This window comes from Rhinoderma darwinii, chromosome 3, assembly GCF_050947455.1.
Source record: "Rhinoderma darwinii isolate aRhiDar2 chromosome 3, aRhiDar2.hap1, whole genome shotgun sequence".
Lineage (NCBI taxonomy): Eukaryota > Metazoa > Chordata > Amphibia > Anura > Rhinodermatidae > Rhinoderma > Rhinoderma darwinii.
This window is the reverse complement of record NC_134689.1, coordinates 279,255,455-279,273,153: the sequence shown is the minus strand read 5'-3', so window position 1 is coordinate 279,273,153 and position 17,699 is coordinate 279,255,455. Positions and strand designations below refer to the sequence as shown.

Genomic DNA, 17,699 nt, shown 5'->3' with positions numbered 1-17,699 from the left:
GTTTGGAGCCACAAAAGAGGCTATGTCACACGGAACTGTCCTTACTATTGTGTCCGTAAAACTATACCATCCAAACGAGTGTCCATACAATTGAGCTTATCATAGCAGTACCCATATACATATGCAACCCAAAGCAGTGACAATAAAATGTGCCAAAACAGCGTCCTCATAATAGTTTCCACAGTTCCCTGCATAATAGTGCCATCAAGTGTCCTTTTCAAAGTGACCCTATCCCAGGGATCCTATTACAATGCCTTTTTATAATATAGATACATCAGTAACCATAAGCTAGCTATAGATTGCCCATATATGAGTTCAAGACACAGCAAGTGCCAACCATAGCAGTCCTCATCAAACACTGGCAGGCATAACAGTGCCCTTGTAATTGGGTTAACCACAATGTATCTGTATTATTGGCAGCCCTAGTTCTTCTGCAAAGTAAAATTCCTGATAGAGATTTTTCACCTTTGCTCAGGCATTTCCTTGTATTTCTTGCTTGGCCTGTGGAATCACCCATATCAACTTTTAAATAATTTTTACTGCTAATGGCCAATTTCCATTTCTACATTTGCCATTTAAGATAACCCTTCTCCTCATGAATATGTATTTGTCACCTGGTGGGAGGAGGACCTAAATGCCACGTTTTCCTAGCCAACTATGGAAATTTGTCCTTCTATAACACCATAAATTCTCTAGATGTGCCAATCATCTTACGGCTTTAAGAAAACGACTCTACCGATGATAGCTCAAACCCTACTGCCTTTCAAAAATGTATTCAGCCGCATGTGACAAATGTTGGAGTTGCAAAGCAGTAGTAGGATTCATCTTTCATATATGGTTGGAAATAATACTATACGTCTATTTTGGGAAGCCGTCCGTAATTCTGACCCAAAAAGTACTGGGATTTGAGATAGATTGGATGCCTGCACTAGCTCTTCTTTCCCTAGGGTTAAACCCACTCCATGTGTTGGACGCACACTTGCTATCCCACATTTTTACAGTGACATAGCTAGAAATTGGATATGAGACAAAATTCCTTCTATCACAGAGATTTCAATTTCCATCTAAGACAACTATATCCGAACAATTGGTGGCTGGCAGACAGGATACTTCCATGAAATTCCAGCAAGTATGTACTAAGTTGACCGATTTCCGTATGTGTAGTCCTCCTCCCCTTGATTTACCTTAATAACTCTGAATGGTCTCTCCTTGCTCCGCCATATTTCAATACCGGTGTTGTGAGGCTGGACAGCCAACTGTGTTGGTGTTTTCCTTTGTGCTTATGTGGATGTGGCTCCCTCTGTTTTGCATATTGGTTATACTGGATGTGTATGTTTGTAAAATACTTTCTGTTTACTGATCTTCTAAATGGATATATATTACCACATGCATCTGTGTGGAAAAAAAAATCATAAATTAAAAAAAAAAAAAAGCAGCATGTGAGTAGACTGTCAGCAGCCATTTTCATATTACTATCTGCTACTGTGTTGTTCCACGTCAAGCAGAAATCTATGTGTGATCTCTTCAGCTTGAGGGAAAAGTGTGGGGTCTTCAGGCAGCAGGGCAGTATTGAGACGCTGAGACAAGGTCTACTGCCTAATCCAGAATGCTTTTGAAGGACGTTAGAAAGTGCATGACAGGAGCAAGCAAGCTACATTGTAACCCCCATGGCGGAAGAAAGGATGGCATAATAATTAGAATTATGACTTTTTCATACAAATTTTGGATTAGTTAATTGATTTAAATATTTATATCTATGAGAATATTTAGTAGAAAAATATAACAATATTAATATAACAATAATATAAAAAATATATCTATGAGAATATTTATATATATCGCCCACCCCTCCAAAATGAATTAGGGGGATGATTCTGTACTTTTTCCTTAATTACTCATTTGCATTGTTTATTAACAGATGTATACTCTTCCTAACTCATTTACAAATAAGTAAAAAAGGTGAATGAATTTTTCTTCTTTGAAAGAGGTTCTATTTCATCTTGTGACACCGGAATTATTCAGAACAAAGAATGCGTGCTGCATGACGCTAATGTGATTTCTCTAAACATTGTTGTATATTAATTAAGCAGTGCTTAAACTCTGCATGCTGTTCCTGCGCTTCAATTATACCATTTAAATGTGACAGTATTAATATTCATGAATGGTTCCTTTGAATTTATTTGGATAATAAATCTGTTGTCTTTATTTTCTCCAGGGGGCTCAGATGATTTTCAGTGCAGCTAAAGACCTTGGACAGTTGTCTAAATTAAAGGTAATACTGTTAAATCAATAGTTAATAACCTGCCACAGAAACTTTATCCTTTACTATTCATGTCTCAATCTCTGTCTTGTCACCAGTCATCCGAGTACAATAAGTCTGCGTGAAAAGGGAAAATTGATATTACGATAACGTATAATCATTCCACTTTCAGGATTCCGGTAGGGTGCACTATGTTAGTAATGAGCAAATCCTTTCCAAAATGACACCCGTTTTCTCTGTGACTATGAGCATTATGTTTTTGGTTTTTTTTTACCAAATGCTCATTATCACATTAAAGGAAACCTATCACCTATATATTTTTTCCTAATTTAACCAGATAGTAAAACATAATCTTTTTTTTCTGATCTGTTTTTTTTATTGTAGATTTTTTTTTTCTACTTTCTGTACATGATTATGAGGCAGCCATCTTGCCGGAGCTGCTGTTAACAGTATTTGGAGATTTGCTTTGCAGCAGCCACATAGACCACAGGACAGAATAGTCTGGAGCTAATCCATTCCCTTCTATGGGAGAGTGTTCTAGGCATGCTCTGTGACTCGTGCAGTGGTTATTTTACAGGTAGGGATAGGAGGGAGCGGTGTCCATCATCTATTGGAAATTATGTTTCCCGTGTTATCTATATATAGGTGTTACCTTATTGTAATTCTGCCTGTGATGATAATGAGATGATTGCTGTGATCTCTACGGAACAGGAAGTGTCAGTCTATTGTGAGGTTCAGTGTCCAGAGTGAAAACTGCAAGATTTTAGGATATTTTTTAATATAGATAATGACCAAGAAAATAAATAAATCATCACAAAATTCTTAAAAAAATTGTTTAACCTAAAAACTTGATTTAAACAATGGGTCATTTTTTGATGACACATTCCCTTTAAGGAATAGAGAATAGCAAATTCATGCCGTTACCCCTTTGTTTGCCCCAATCTTAGTGCCAGTTTTGGGATGAATATTTAATGTTTTTTTTTACATTTAACATGAATAGCATAGCCCTAGAATATACCATAACTAAGTGATTTGTGGAGGACTACTGTTATTATAACAGAACACACAAATGTAATTCTTAATGATAATATTTTGTGCAAAATAATTATTTTTCTACGAGTATGCACTGGCTGGGTAATAAAGCATCTGAAATAAACATATTCTTGCAGTTTATGTAAGTGATGTTTTTTGTTTACTTTTTATGCATTTTAGGGCTTATTCAGACGAACGGGATATACGTCCGTGCAACGCGCGTGATTTTCACGCGTGCCGCACGGACCTATATTAGTCTATGGGGCCGTGCAGACAGTTGCGTGATTTTTACGCAGCTGCGAAAAAGTCACGACATGTCCGTTCTTTGGGCGTATTTCGCGCATCACGCACCCATTGAAGTCAATGGGTGCGTGAAAATCACGCATGCCACACGGAAGCACTTCCGTGGGCCGCGCGTGATTCGCGCAACAGGTGTGAAAAGGATGAATGAAAACAGAAAAGCACCACGTGCTTCTCTGTTTACAAACATCCAGAGTGTCATAATGATGGCGGCTGCGTGAAAATCACGCAGCCGCGCATCATACGGGGCTGACACATGGAGCTGTTAAGTGCATTTTGCCTTAGGATAAGATTAGAATGTTAATATCATAAACTTTGACAAATCCAGGGATAACTTTGAATATGACATAAAGAGGTAATAATGACAAAGTTTTTTGCAGGCAGAAAAAGACTTTGATCTGCCTGCATTTTCCTTGCAGCTTTTTTTGCGGCGTTTTTCGCCCGTGGCCATTGAGTGCCGTGGGCAAAAAATGCTGCAAAATACGCTTTCTCTGCCTCCCATTGATTTTAATTGGAGGTCAGAGACGGAACTGCGGGAAGAAAGAGCATGTCGCTTTTTTTTCCGCTCGCAGGAAAAAAACGCCTCCGCCTCCCATTAATATCGATGGGAGGCGATTTTGACTGTTTCCGCGTCAAAAACAGCGCCAAGAAACTCTATGCGAACTAGCCATTACGGTAAATATATTTAATAGCATTAAAAAAAAAAAAAAAACATTGTGCAATTTTAGGTGAAATGTGCACCCCTTAGCAGTTAATAAGTGCTCAAATAGCTCCATTGGAAAGATTTAAACTCCTCTTTACCCAAATAATGAAACCCACAGGGGCTCATGTATGTTTCTGTTCTCTTAGGCTATGTTCACATCTGTGTTTGCTTTTAAAAAATGTAAAAAAAGGAAGTACCAGATCCGTTGCATGATGGACACCAATGGCGCCAAATGGAGCCCATTGACTTTAGTGGGTTCCATTTGGTTTCCGGCATGGTTTCCGTTAGTTTCCGTTAGGAAAAAATAGCACTGTATTCTGCTCTGCCTGGGATTTTTGAGAGAATCCTGAGAAAGCTTCCGATGCAGATGTGAACAGAGCCTAGGTTTGCTTTTCCTACTCAGGAAATAAAGTTTAGCTATAGTGAAGCATGTGGAGAACTGTCTTTAGTCAATCCGTCACCCACCTGCAAAAACATTTAGCTAATCTCTTAGTGTACAATAGACCAAGGTACATAGTTGAAAATTATGACTCAAAACTGTTTTTAACAGGACACGCATCCAGTTTCCCAGTATAAAATTGCTATTCACTAGAACATATGGCATCCCCAGGGGATAGCCTTCTATTCTGCCAGTATTACTAGAGGAAAAGCCAATTTAATGTGATAATTTCCTCTAAAATGTAATAGCCTACCACATACTAATTTTGTTTGGGCAGGTAACAGTTTTACGCTTGCCCAGCACTAGATCAAATAAATGTATTTAATGGGTTCCAATGCAGAGTGATAGCGTTATAAACATATTTTCTATGCGCAACATGTTTGTGCTTTTTAGGATACCATTTAACATTTATTGTTAGACATGTTGGTTATGTAAACAGATTCAAAGTAGATTAACCCTTTAATGACCAGCCTATTTTAAACCTTAATGACCAAGCTATTTTTTACGTTTTTCCATCGTCTCATTCCAAGAGCTATAACTTTTTTAGTTTTGCGTCAACATAGCTGTATAAGGTCTTGTTTTTTGTGGGACAAGTTGTATTTTTCAATAGCACCATTTTGGGGTACATATAATTTATTGATTAACTTTTATTAACTTTTTTTGAGGGGGGGGGGGGGGGACAGAAAAAACCCTGAAATTATGCCACTCTTTTTAGCATCCTAAATCTACGCCGTTTACCGTGTGTATAAATAACACAATAACTTTATTTCTGATTGCAACAATACCAAATTTGTATAGCTTTTGTATGTTTTACTACTTACACAGTAAACAATGTTTTTTGTCTCCATATTTGAAGAGCCATAACTTTTTTATTTTTCCGCCGATGCAGTTGTATAAGGGCTTTTGTTTTGCGGGACGACTTGGTACCATTTTGGAGTAGATGCGACTTTTTGATCACTTTTTATTAAAAAAAATTTTAAGGCAGGATTCACAGAAAACAGCAATTTTTTCATAGTTTTTTATTTTATTTTTTACGGCATTCACCGTGCGGGTTAAATAATGTAATAGCTTTATAGTCTGGGTTGTTATGGACGCGGCGATACCAAATATGTGTAACTTTTTTTTTACCTTATTTTGTTTTATTAATAATAAAGCATTTTGTAAGGGGAAAAAGTGGGTTTTTCTTTTTTATTAACTTTATTAAACTTTTTTTTTTACTTTTTTACTAGTCCCACTAAGGGACTTTAATATGCGATCCTCCGATCGCTTTTAAAATATACTGCAATACTTTGGTATTGCAGTGTAGTAAGTACTGCCTGTCCGTTTAAAACGGACAGGCATCTGCTAGGCCATGCCTCTGGCATAGCCTAGCAGGCATTCACTACAGGCAGACCTGGGGGCCTTTATTATGCCCCCGGCTGCCATCGGAGACACAGACACTCGGCGATCTTATCGCCGGGTGTCAGTGGGATGAGAGGGAGCTCCCTCCCTCTCTCCAAAACAACTCAGATGCGGCGCTCGCTATTGAGCGCCGCATCTGAGGGGTTAACTTTTTAGAACTGAGCAAATCCACATTAAACATTAAAACCACTGACAGGTGAAATGAGTAATATGGATTATTAGCCAGTTCTTGAAGTTGTTGCAATGAAAGCAGGAATAATAGACAAGCTTTAGGATCTGAGCGACTTTGAGAAGGGCCAACTGGTGATGGCTAGACGATTGGGTTAGATCATCTCCAAAACAGGTCATGTGGAGTGTTCAAGGTATGTAGTGGTGGTTAGTACCTATCAAAAGTGGCCTAAGGAAGAACAACTGGTGAACCAGTGACAGGGTCATGGGTATCCAAGACTCATTGATTCACAATGGGATCGATGGACAGTCTGATCTAATCCCGCAGAAGAGCTACTGTAGCACAAATTGCTGAAAAAAGTAATGCTGGCTATGAAAGAAAGGTGTCAGAGTACATAGTGCATCACATTTTTTGCTGCATTTGGGGCTGTGTTGCTGCAGACCGATCAGATAGCTCATGATGACTCCTATCTTCTGTCAAAAGTACCTACAATGAGCACACAAGCTTCAGAACTGGACCATTGAGAAAAAGTGTTCTGGTCTGATGAATCATGTTTTCATTTCATTCAACATTAGAAGAAGACCATCAACACGGACAATGTGATGCTCTAGGCAACGTTTTGCTGGGAAACCTGGGATCCTGGTATTCATGTGGATTTTACTTTAACACATACCACCTACCGAAACATTGTTGCAGACCAAGTACACCCCTTCATGTCAGCTGTATTTCCTAATGACCGTGCCTCTTTCAGCAAGATAATGTGACCTGCCACACTGCAAAAATTGTTCAGGACTGTTTTAGGAACATGACAAAGAGTTCAAGCTGTTGACCTGGCCTCCTAATTCCCCGGACCTCAATCCGGCTGAGCATCTCTTGGATTCACTGGAAAAACAAGTCCACTCCTTGGAGGCCCCACCTCGCAACTTACAGGACTTAAAAGATTGGCTGCCAGATACCTCAGGACACCTTCAGAATTCTTGTGAAGTCCATGCCTCAACAGGAGAGAGCTGTTTTGGTGACACGAGGGGGACCTACACAATATTAGGCAGGTGGTTTTTATGTTATAGCTGAATAGTGTAGGTATCAATGAGACAAGAGGTCACTATTATGAGCTATATAAGTCTGAGCACGTAATGTGGCAGATATGTATGTTTAGCATCAACTTCCAAATTATAATTTGCTCTTAGTGTAGGTTATATTATTGTTATGCTTATAAATTGTTTGGAATCTAGATCTTTTTGCCAACAAGACTGCTTAAAGAGGCTCTGTCACCAGATTTTGCAGCCCCTATCTGCTATTGCAGCAGATCGGCGCTGCAATGTAGATTACAGTAACGTTTTTATTTTTAAAAAACGAGCATTTTTGGCCAAGTTATGACCATTTTTGTAGTTATGCAAATGAGGCTTGCAAAAGTCCAAGTGGGTGTGTTTAAAAGTAAAAGTCCAAGTGGGCGTGTATTATGTGCGTACATCGGGGCGTTTTTAATACTTTTACTAGCTGGGCGCTCTGATGAGAAGTATCATCCACTTCTCTTCAGAACGCCCAGCTTCTGCCTGATCACTGCTGTGACGTCACTCGCAGGTCCTGCATCGTGTCAGACGAGCGAGGACACATCGGCACCTGAGGCTACAGTTGATTCTGCAGCAGCATCAGCGTTTGCAGGTAAGTAGCTACATTGACTTACCTGCTAACGCCGAGGCTGCTGCAGAATCAACTGAAGCCTCTGGTGCCGATGTGTCCGACACGATGCAGGACCTGTGAGTGACGTCACAGATCTGCACTGCCAGAAGCTGGGCGTTCTGAAGAGAAGTGGATGATACTTCTCATCAGAGCGCCCAGCTAGTAAAAGTATTAAAAACGCCCCGATGTACGCACATAATACACGCCCACTTGGACTTTTACTTTTAAACACACCCACTTGGACTTTTGCAAGCCTCATTTGCATAACTACAAAAATGGTCATAACTTGGCCAAAAATGCTCGTTTTTTAAAAATAAAAACGTTACTGTAATCTACATTGCAGCGCCGATCTGCTGCAATAGCAGATAGGGGCTGCAAAATCTGGTGACAGAGCCTCTTTAAGCCTGTAATATTATGGACGGACATAAATAGTTAATTCATTAAATTAAGATCTTGGTAAAATGTCCAGAACAATAAGACATCAGGGTAACCCTAGAAGACATCAATGAGCAGTGATAAACAAAGTAACCATCATTGTACTTGATGGAAAATGCTGTTGGCTGATGGCTGTAGTAGTCCTATTTACCTTTATGAGGTCATTAAACCAACAGGTTTCAGAGTAGTCCGTTGTGAAATATTGAAAACTCCATGTCATTATCTCACAATGTCAGCCCAAACGCTGCTCACAGCCATGCCCTTTTCATAACTACCATAGACTTTGTTTAGAGCAGAAGGGACCATTCTTAACTGTCTCCCCATAAGAACCCCCACAATCTAATATTTATCATTTATTCAGTGAATAGGTGATTAATGTTCTAGCTGGAATGCCCCTTTAACTTCTGCACAAAAAATAAATTACACTTAGGGATCCCCTAGGGGACTATGTAGGGAGTTTGGTGGAGCATTGGGCCCGGATTTTTTGACAGGGGGCGTTAGCAAATCACTGTCTTAGCCTGTGTATTTAGCTGCAAGGCTAGGACAGCAAACAATCTTTCTCCCGAGTAAAGGAAATTCTATCTTTTCTAAGAGTCTCTTAACCATAGTCTGGTGTTGCAGTTTAGCAGCATATTTTTCTAATTTCAGACAAATTCTTTAAGCTGGTCAAACACATCCAAGATGATGAATTTTGGAGAATTAGACTGAAAAGGGTTTAGGGGAAGGTAGTGAAAAGAATATATAGAAATTCTTGGTAGTTCAAACAGAGATTTTTCTACCCTTAATTCCTGGAAAAAGAAATGGGTTATCTTCCGGGATTAAGCCCTATACGGTTTCTTGATAAATGTTTTTTGGATAGAATTACCTTTTTACAACATAAGATATTTTGTTCTTCCAGTAAGTAATAACAATTATTACGTAGGAACATAGATATGAAATTACACACTCTAGTTATACAATTTTCCAATATACTTTCTGCATTAATTCCTCACAGTTTTCAAGATCTCTGCTTGTTGTTATTCAGTTGCAACATTCATTCTTTACTTCCATATCATGTGATGATTACACAGGTGCACGACTCGTTACAGTATGTGTATCAGAGCTGTGTCTCCTAATGATCCCAGCACCTGTGTGTCCATCACATGACCATGGACAGAATTAATACAGAATATATAATGGAAATTTGCATAACTTTTACTTATACAAAAAAAATAACATTCATTTGCTGAAACTGAACAACCCCTTTAAAACTGGCGTTTCTTACGCCAGTCTTCATAGAAAGAAAGTTGGAGTAAAATGTGACACATTTATTAAGAGGCTAACGACTCTTAAGAAATATGTTACTTCTTTTGGCCGACCGTGCGCAACAGTTGTGGCGCAACGACTGTGGCCGTGTGCCAATTATTCCTCCTTCCCATCCCTTCAACATGCTGTAAAATAAAAATGACTGCTCCTCTTGTCTCCTCTGAGTTCCTTTAGCATGCCACATGACTCTTACAAGGTCCTGACACTCATTATTGCTGTGTCACATGCAATGTTTTGTATGAGCCGCAGCAAGTTGAGGGAGAAGAGGAGCAGTGAATGGTTTATTTAATTGTCAGATTGGGGCATGGGAAAGTCTATCTGGCGGGGGCAATGTGTGAGGCCGCCACAGACCTCTACCTAGCTATGCCACACAGAGTAAAATCTGCACTAGCTAGGAGCAGGTGTAGATTTCCACTACAATTTACGCTAGTTTTCTGGCGTAAATTATAATAAATTTGTTGGCCCACTGAGATCCGGCCCCCTTTTGGCAAAAGTGGCAAATTCAGAGTAAAAATGCCCTTTTGGCCCTTTTGCAACTTTTTTTTACGGCAGAAAACTGGCATAGAGAGGTTGATCAATTCCCCCTAAATTTTAAAATCAGTAGCATGTCGATTTTTGATACAAATTTTTACTGTGTCTTTTAAGAAGACGGGTGAAATCTACATTGAACCCGCAATAAAATCTGCTTGAATTTGCAGCAATTTTTTTTTGTTGCATGTGCACTGGGCCTATAAATTGAAAAGTATATGCCCGTTCCAAAAATGTAGTTACGTTTTCAGTTTTTTTCTTCAATGAGCAACTTTAAAGTGTCAGGAGCCTCTTTCTATATGTGCAGGAATTTTTACAAATTGTTATAAATGCATTTTCAATGAAAAGGGGAATTCTTAACTATTTGAGTGCCATTTAACATGTAAACAAACTTGGACATGAAATACTATAATAAACAGCAGCAAAGTCCCTCAGGTACTGTACCTCCTGCATACTTTATATTCACAAGGTTCCTCACTGTCTCCGGCTGTGCGGTAATCATCCGAGCTGTATATATTACACAAAGCACAATGACAACACTTTCTCATTTGGGAAGCAAATACACGGTGGTCTTGAAAATGAAAGGTTAGGAAAGCGTTTCATTGGATGAGAGTGAAGTGCAGTTGTTTTCTTCCACAGGCTCTAATGATTCTCTGTAGACTCAACGCTGGAGTCCCCGCTGTCTGTAATGATAGGGAAACCTTGTTTCATCTAAACTGCTGAGTCGGAGGAGAACTTGTTACTGAAGTTACAAAGTCACTTTGGTGTTTTACCTGCATTGACACTTGCTGAATGTTTGTGTTCTGAAGCCAGTGCTGCTGTAGAAACCTAATTTCAATACATTGGAGTCTCAAGCGATTTTGCTTGCCTGCGTGTTTTAATTGAAGGTCCTCTTTGAATAGAGATTTCAATAAACAGAGGAATAATTGATATGCCTTTGATCATAAAGTCCATTTTAAGAATAGGTGACCTCTATTGAAGCTATGCCAAAATTTGTTCCCTGCAGTTGAGTCGGTCGCCCAAATAAACATCATAAGACTACAATTCTACATAGAGAATAGTGATAAGGCATCATAGAGAGACAATCAAATTTCCATGAACACACGACACGTTCCACTTTAACGCTTTCACTGCTAGAGCACATGTATGGACATGTGTTTCTTGGATTTGTTTTAGTCATTGGCACCTTCATACTGTTGTGGCGGTTTGGTTTGGTTTGGTAGAAAAAAAATTAGAGGGAAACGGGGGCGCCATAGAGAAGTAGCTTACAATGTATGGACAACGAAAGAACTCTGTGGTGGACAAAGTGGATCTAAGCTCACATGGAAGAGATCTGCTTAAATAAGCACAACTTTATGAAAAGGCTTTAAGGGTTCGTTCCGACATAGTGGCGTCCGAATGCAACCAAAACTTTGCTTCCTTGCAGTAATACCCGGAAAAATGGTGTGGTTATTAGACAGGTAAGAGAGCAGGGTTTCGGCCGCATTTGGTTGCAGCTACGTCTTACCGTAATTTTAGGCTGAGAACTATCAGGTTCAAGATCTGGAACATTCAATGATGGGGATGTTATTGGTTTATAAAGCCACAGGAAAATAAAGAACACCGAGGTAGTTCAGGCTCTGCTAAATTCCAATAAACAATGGGGGAAATGTATTAAACGGTTTGCGGCAGTTTTCTGACAGAAAAAAGTTGAAACTTTTGGCACATGCCTGTTTTGCAGAATTATTTGCAACTTTTTTCAATGTTACGCTGCTCTCGCCACTTTTCTAAAACCAAAAATAGAGTTCACCTCAACTAGTCCACTCTAAAGAGACTCAGTGTTCGTTTATTGGGATACATTAACACCTAGATTACTGAACCTTGGTTTCTTTAACCTTTTATTGGCTTGGAGGATTTACTTGCCATAAGTACAGTAGTAGTAATAGTTTAGCACTCGGTTGAGATTGTGGTGCTAAGAGGAAGCATCGGAGATCCATATGATTATTATAGGTAGTGTGCTGTTTTGTGCCGACACTATTTAATTGCCATAAAACAGCATGAGATAAATAATGTGATGCGAGGACTATTGTAAATGACTCTATAATATAATAAATATTAGGACATTTAGCAATAATGTGCACTATGTAAAATATGTATTTTTTAATGATATAGTGGATCCAACTGAATACAATAACAGATGCCCCTGGTCAATGGTGTCAAAACTGACCACAGTAAAAATAGAATCAGCAGCAAACATATACATAGGGGACTCTTTCATAAAGGAAATACAGTTAACAAGAATAATGCAATATTTCAGATAGAAAGACTAAAAAATGTGCCTTCTTTTAAAGTGACAAACACTCAGAATTCCGTTTTTGCTGGTACTGATCTTCAACACCCAAAGTATTACTTTCCAGGGGATCTTGCAATATAGGATTTCTTTACTTACATATTAGGAGATGTTACATTATTATCAGAAAAAAAGTGAATGAAAAAAAAATAACTATGATTTTCCGGTGAGAAATAAGAATCATAAGCTTTATTCTGAAGGCAGGTACTATTTTGGTGCTGTATCTAGGCTCTTACCTATCATTAGTCTCGGTGAAATGGTTGAATGCATAACAATTACATGAATTTCTCTGATTTAATAATCCCAGTTAATCTACTGTGAATTATTTTTGCATGGGCCAAGAAATCTAAATGCAGCCGATTTTAGATTAATTAATATATTCGGTAAAGAGTCATACATTACTATGTCAAAGCTGGTTTAATTTGTATTATATTTCATATTTTCCAGGAACATGTCATTCGTGAGGAAGCCAGAAGTCTCACGCCTCGACAGTGTTCGGTTATGGAGGTTGTTCTAGCCACAATTAAGGTACCTTGATCATCTATTAATAACAACAGCCCGGAAAGATAATTTAGTATTTTGGCAGATGGCTATTTCTATAAAAATATTTATCAGCCCCTGAAGCACTTGTCTGCCATTTCAGGAAGATTCTCTAACTGATCAAATCCTTTTCATTGCAAAGATACAATTTGCCTTTGGGAATTTACAACATATTAAATATACATTGAAGCGTCCGCTCAACACGGAAAGAATATTAAGACTTTTTCAGACAGATGGCTCTAAAATTGTTACTACAGCAATACAATTAAATATTGTAGTATAGCACGTGGTAGAGAAGGTAGGAATCTGTACTAGCTGGCATCAGGACTTGATAAATCTTGCTTGAATGGCATTCCATGTATTACTTTCAAGTAATGCTGTGAAATTAGAAATAAATGTCCGCATTATACTTACTTATATATTCAGCTGGCCGTACACATGGAATACCTGTCGGCCGAACAGCTATTTCTCCATGCACGCTCAGTCAAATATGCATATTTATTTCAATAGGGAAAGGGGCTGATCTCTTATGGGAACAAAGAATTGTAAATCCAACATGCTCTTTTATTACCTCGACATCTTCTGTCAGAGGAAGCAGAGGCGTAGCTAGGTGGTTCAGCACCCGGGGCAAAGATTCAGTTTGGAGTGCCCCCCCAACCTCTTTCCCGACATCCCCTTCCCCCTCGCCGTGTTTGTTTTCTCTACCAATCAATGACGTGTCATTTCTTTTCCACATTTCTTTTTAAGTAACTCGAGCATAAAAACATTTGTACATTTTACAAGCAATATGGTTCTATACACAACACCAGAACCAAGCTCAATACATGTACAGCACCCGCACAAATACAGTTCAATTTACTGCAACCCCTGCTGTACAGGTTTGTATGGCGTAAAACTACAGCTCCCAGCATAGCCCGAACAATGATAAGGATATGCTGGGAGATGCTGTTTCACAAAAAATAAACCATAACATAATCATACCACCCATCATCTCGCTGCAGATCATACAGTGACTACATTACTGATTAGAGGCAGAATAAACATTTATATTAAGTGACTCACCGGTGACGTCTCAAATTCTAGTTCTTTTTCTCCATCTGGTCCAGACCTCTATGATGACTTCTCCCGGTCACAGACCATTTCTGCAGTTTGCCGCTCAGATGTCTTCGGCTTCTCACTTTTCCAACATTTCTACACCTATAAATAAAGATAAAGTTCTCATTATACCACACACTACACCCCTAAATATAATAGCACCATACACCGTGTCACACACACACACACACACACACACACACACACACACACACTGTGCCCCCTGTAGATATTGTCTGCCATAGAGCCCCCTGTAGATAGTGCCCCTGTATATAGTGCGCCACAGATAGCCCACCCTATATATAGCCCCCCTGTATATAGTGCTCAACAGATAGCCCACCCCTGTATATAGTGCTCCACAGATAGGCTACCCCTGTATATAGCCCCCCCCTGTAGATATGGCCCACCCCTGTATATAGTGCTTCACAGATAGCCCACCCCTCTATATAGCCCCCCTGTAGATATAGCCCACCCCTATATATAGTATCCCACAAATAGCTCCCCCTATAGTGCTCCACAGAAAGCCCACCCCTGTAGATATAGCCCACCCCCACTGGCGTAGCTATAGGGGTCGCAATTGCGACCGGGCCCCGAAGCCAGGGGGGCCCACGGCCCCCCGCACCACATCAATAAAAAGTTACTATAGTAACTCGGGCCGCGGGCCCCTGTTACTATAGTAACATACTTTACTTACCTTCCTGGTTCCGGATGGCAGCGGAGGTCCTGACGTCAAGCGCTGTGCGCAGCGCATGACGTCATAGCGCTATGCGCCGCACACAGCAGCGAGACGACAGAACTCCCGCCGCGGCCGAAGAGGAAGGTAAGGTTATCCCTGACTGGCGGGGTCCGACTCCCGTGACCCGCCAATCAGCTATTTTGAAGGGGCCGCAGCACTCGTACGAGAGCTGCTCCCCTTCATTCCTGTCACTTCATTCCGGTCACACTGTGAATCGGTGTCGGCCATTCACAGTGTGTGCGAGTAGTGAAATGAAGGGGAAGCAGCTCTTGTACGAGTGCTGCGGCCCCATCAAAACAGCTGATTTGCGGGTCCCGGGAGACACATCAGCTATTGATGGCCTATCCTGTGGATAGGCCATCAATGTTTAGGGACTGCACAACCCCTAAGCCTACGATGTATCAGGCTTAGGGGGCCCATGAGACAGGATCACAGATTGTGTGATCCTGTCTGCTGGGCCCTGTATCTAAGCCAATCACATGGTAGGCTTAGATACATGGCCCATGTGTGATCCTGTCTGGCTTAGATACAGGGCCCAGCAATCACATGGTAGGCTTAGATACATGGCCCATGTGTGATCCTGTCTGGTGGGCCCTGTATATAAGCCTACCACACTGTAGGCTTAGATACATGGCCCATGCGTGATCCTGTCTGCTGGGCCCTGTATCTAAGCCAATCACATGGTAGGCTTAGATACATGGCCCATGTGTGATCCTGTCTGCTGGGCCCTGTATCTAAGCCTACCACACTGTAGGTTTAGATACAGGGCCCCAGCACACAGTAATCTTATACTGTATAAGATTACGGTCTGCTGGACCTTGTATCTAAGCCTACGTTGTGGTAGGCTTAGATACAGGGTCCCACAGACAGTATCACACATGGGCCCTGTATCTAAGCCTAACACATGTGTCACTAATCATTTTTTGTGTGTTTTCTTACAGGTTTGGTCGTTGGACTACGGCGGATTCCAGGACGACTTCGATGACGGCTTTTTTCTTATTATCAATAAAATGGTTAATGAGGGTTGTGTGGGTTTTTTTTTATTTCAATAAAATATTTTTTCTATGTCTTTGTTTTTAAACTATATTACTACCGCCTTAGTAATGGCCGACGGCTGATTGACAGCATCCATTGCTAAGGCGGGGCTTAGTGTTAGCCGGTGCAGAGGCGAACACTAACCCCCTTTATTACCCCGGTACCCATCGCCACCAGGTGTGCTGGGAAGAGCCGGGTACGATCCAGTACCTGACCATCTGTAGTGATGGTCGGCCACTGGGGTGGCCGCAGGCTGGTAGTATCAGGAGGGGAAAGGCCAAAAACAGTGGCCCTTCCCACCCTGGTAATGCTAGGCTGCTGCTGCGTTATTGTATCTGGCTGGTTATGAAAAATGGGGGGGACCCCACGTCATTTAAAAAAAAATAAAAAATAGTTGGAAAGAACGATGTGGGGTCCCCCCCAATTTTCATAACCAGCCAGATGCAACACAGCAGCAGCAGGCAGCATTACCAGGGTGGTAGGGGCCACTGTTTTTGGCCTTCCCCAGCCTAATACTACCAGCCTGCGGCCACCCCGGTGCCTGCCCGTCACTACAGATGGTCGGGTACTGGTTCGTACCCGGCTCTTCCCAGTACTCCTGGTGGCGGTGGGTACCGGGGTAATAATGGGGGTTAGTGTAGCCTCTGCACCTGCTAACATTAAGCTCCGCCTTAGTAATGGAGGTTGTCAATGAGCCGGTGGCCATTACTAAGGCGGTGATAATAAAGTTTAAATAGATACAAGCGCATAAAAAAAATATTTTATTGAAATAAAAAAACACAACCCTCATTAACCATTTTATTGAGAATAAAAAAAACGCTGTCATTGAATCTGAAGTCCAACAACCGAACCTGTAAAAAAACACAAAAATAATCAGTAACACATAAAGAATCAAAATTATTATTCTTACCTGGCCTGGGTCCAGCGCTGGAGCCGCAATGTCAGCGAGCTGGCCCCTGTATCTAATCCAATCATGTGTGATACTGTCTGCTGAGCTGTGTATCTAATCCTATCATGTGTGATACTGCCTTCTGAGCCACTGTATCTAATCCTATCATGTGTGGTACTGTCTGCTGTGCCACTGTATCTAATCCAATCATGTGTGATACTGTCTGCTGAGCTGTGTATCTAATCCTATCATGTGTGATACTGCCTTCTGAGCCACTGTATCTAATCCTATCATGTGTGGTACTGTCTGCTCAGCCCCTGTATCTAATCCAATCATGTGTGATACTGTCTGCTGAGCTGTGTATCTAATACTATCATGTGCGATACAGCTGCTGGGCCATGTACCTAATCCCATCATGTGTGATACTGTCTGCTGGGCCCTGTATCTAATCCTATCATGTGTGATACTGTCTGCTGAGCTTTGTATCTAATCCTATCATGTGTGATACTGCCTTCTGAGCCACTGTATCTAATCCTATCATGTGTGGTACTGTCTGCTCAGCCCCTGTATCTAATCCAATCATGTGTGATACTGTCTGCTGAGCTGTGTATCTAATCCTATCATGTGTGATACTGCCTTCTGAGCCACTGTATCTAATCCTATCATGTGTGATACTGTCTGCTCAGCCCCTGTATCTAATCCAATCATGTGTGATACTGTCTGCTGAGCTGTGTATCTAATCCTATCATGTGTGATACTGCCTTCTGAGCCACTGTATCTAATCCTATCATGTGTGGTACTGTCTGCTGTGCCACTGTATCTA

At 40.7% G+C, this 17,699-nt stretch overlaps 1 protein-coding gene across 1 annotated transcript in view; it reads left to right on the top strand.

Annotated features, from left to right (window-relative positions):
• Positions 1–17,699, top strand: part of UNC13C (unc-13 homolog C) — a 520,481-nt gene that overhangs the window by 460,078 nt on the left and 42,704 nt on the right. The window contains exons 29-30 of the mRNA XM_075857981.1: positions 2,216–2,272; positions 13,029–13,109. Coding sequence (XP_075714096.1) covers positions 2,216–2,272; positions 13,029–13,109 — 138 coding nt within the window. The remainder of the gene's footprint in view (positions 1–2,215; positions 2,273–13,028; positions 13,110–17,699) is intronic.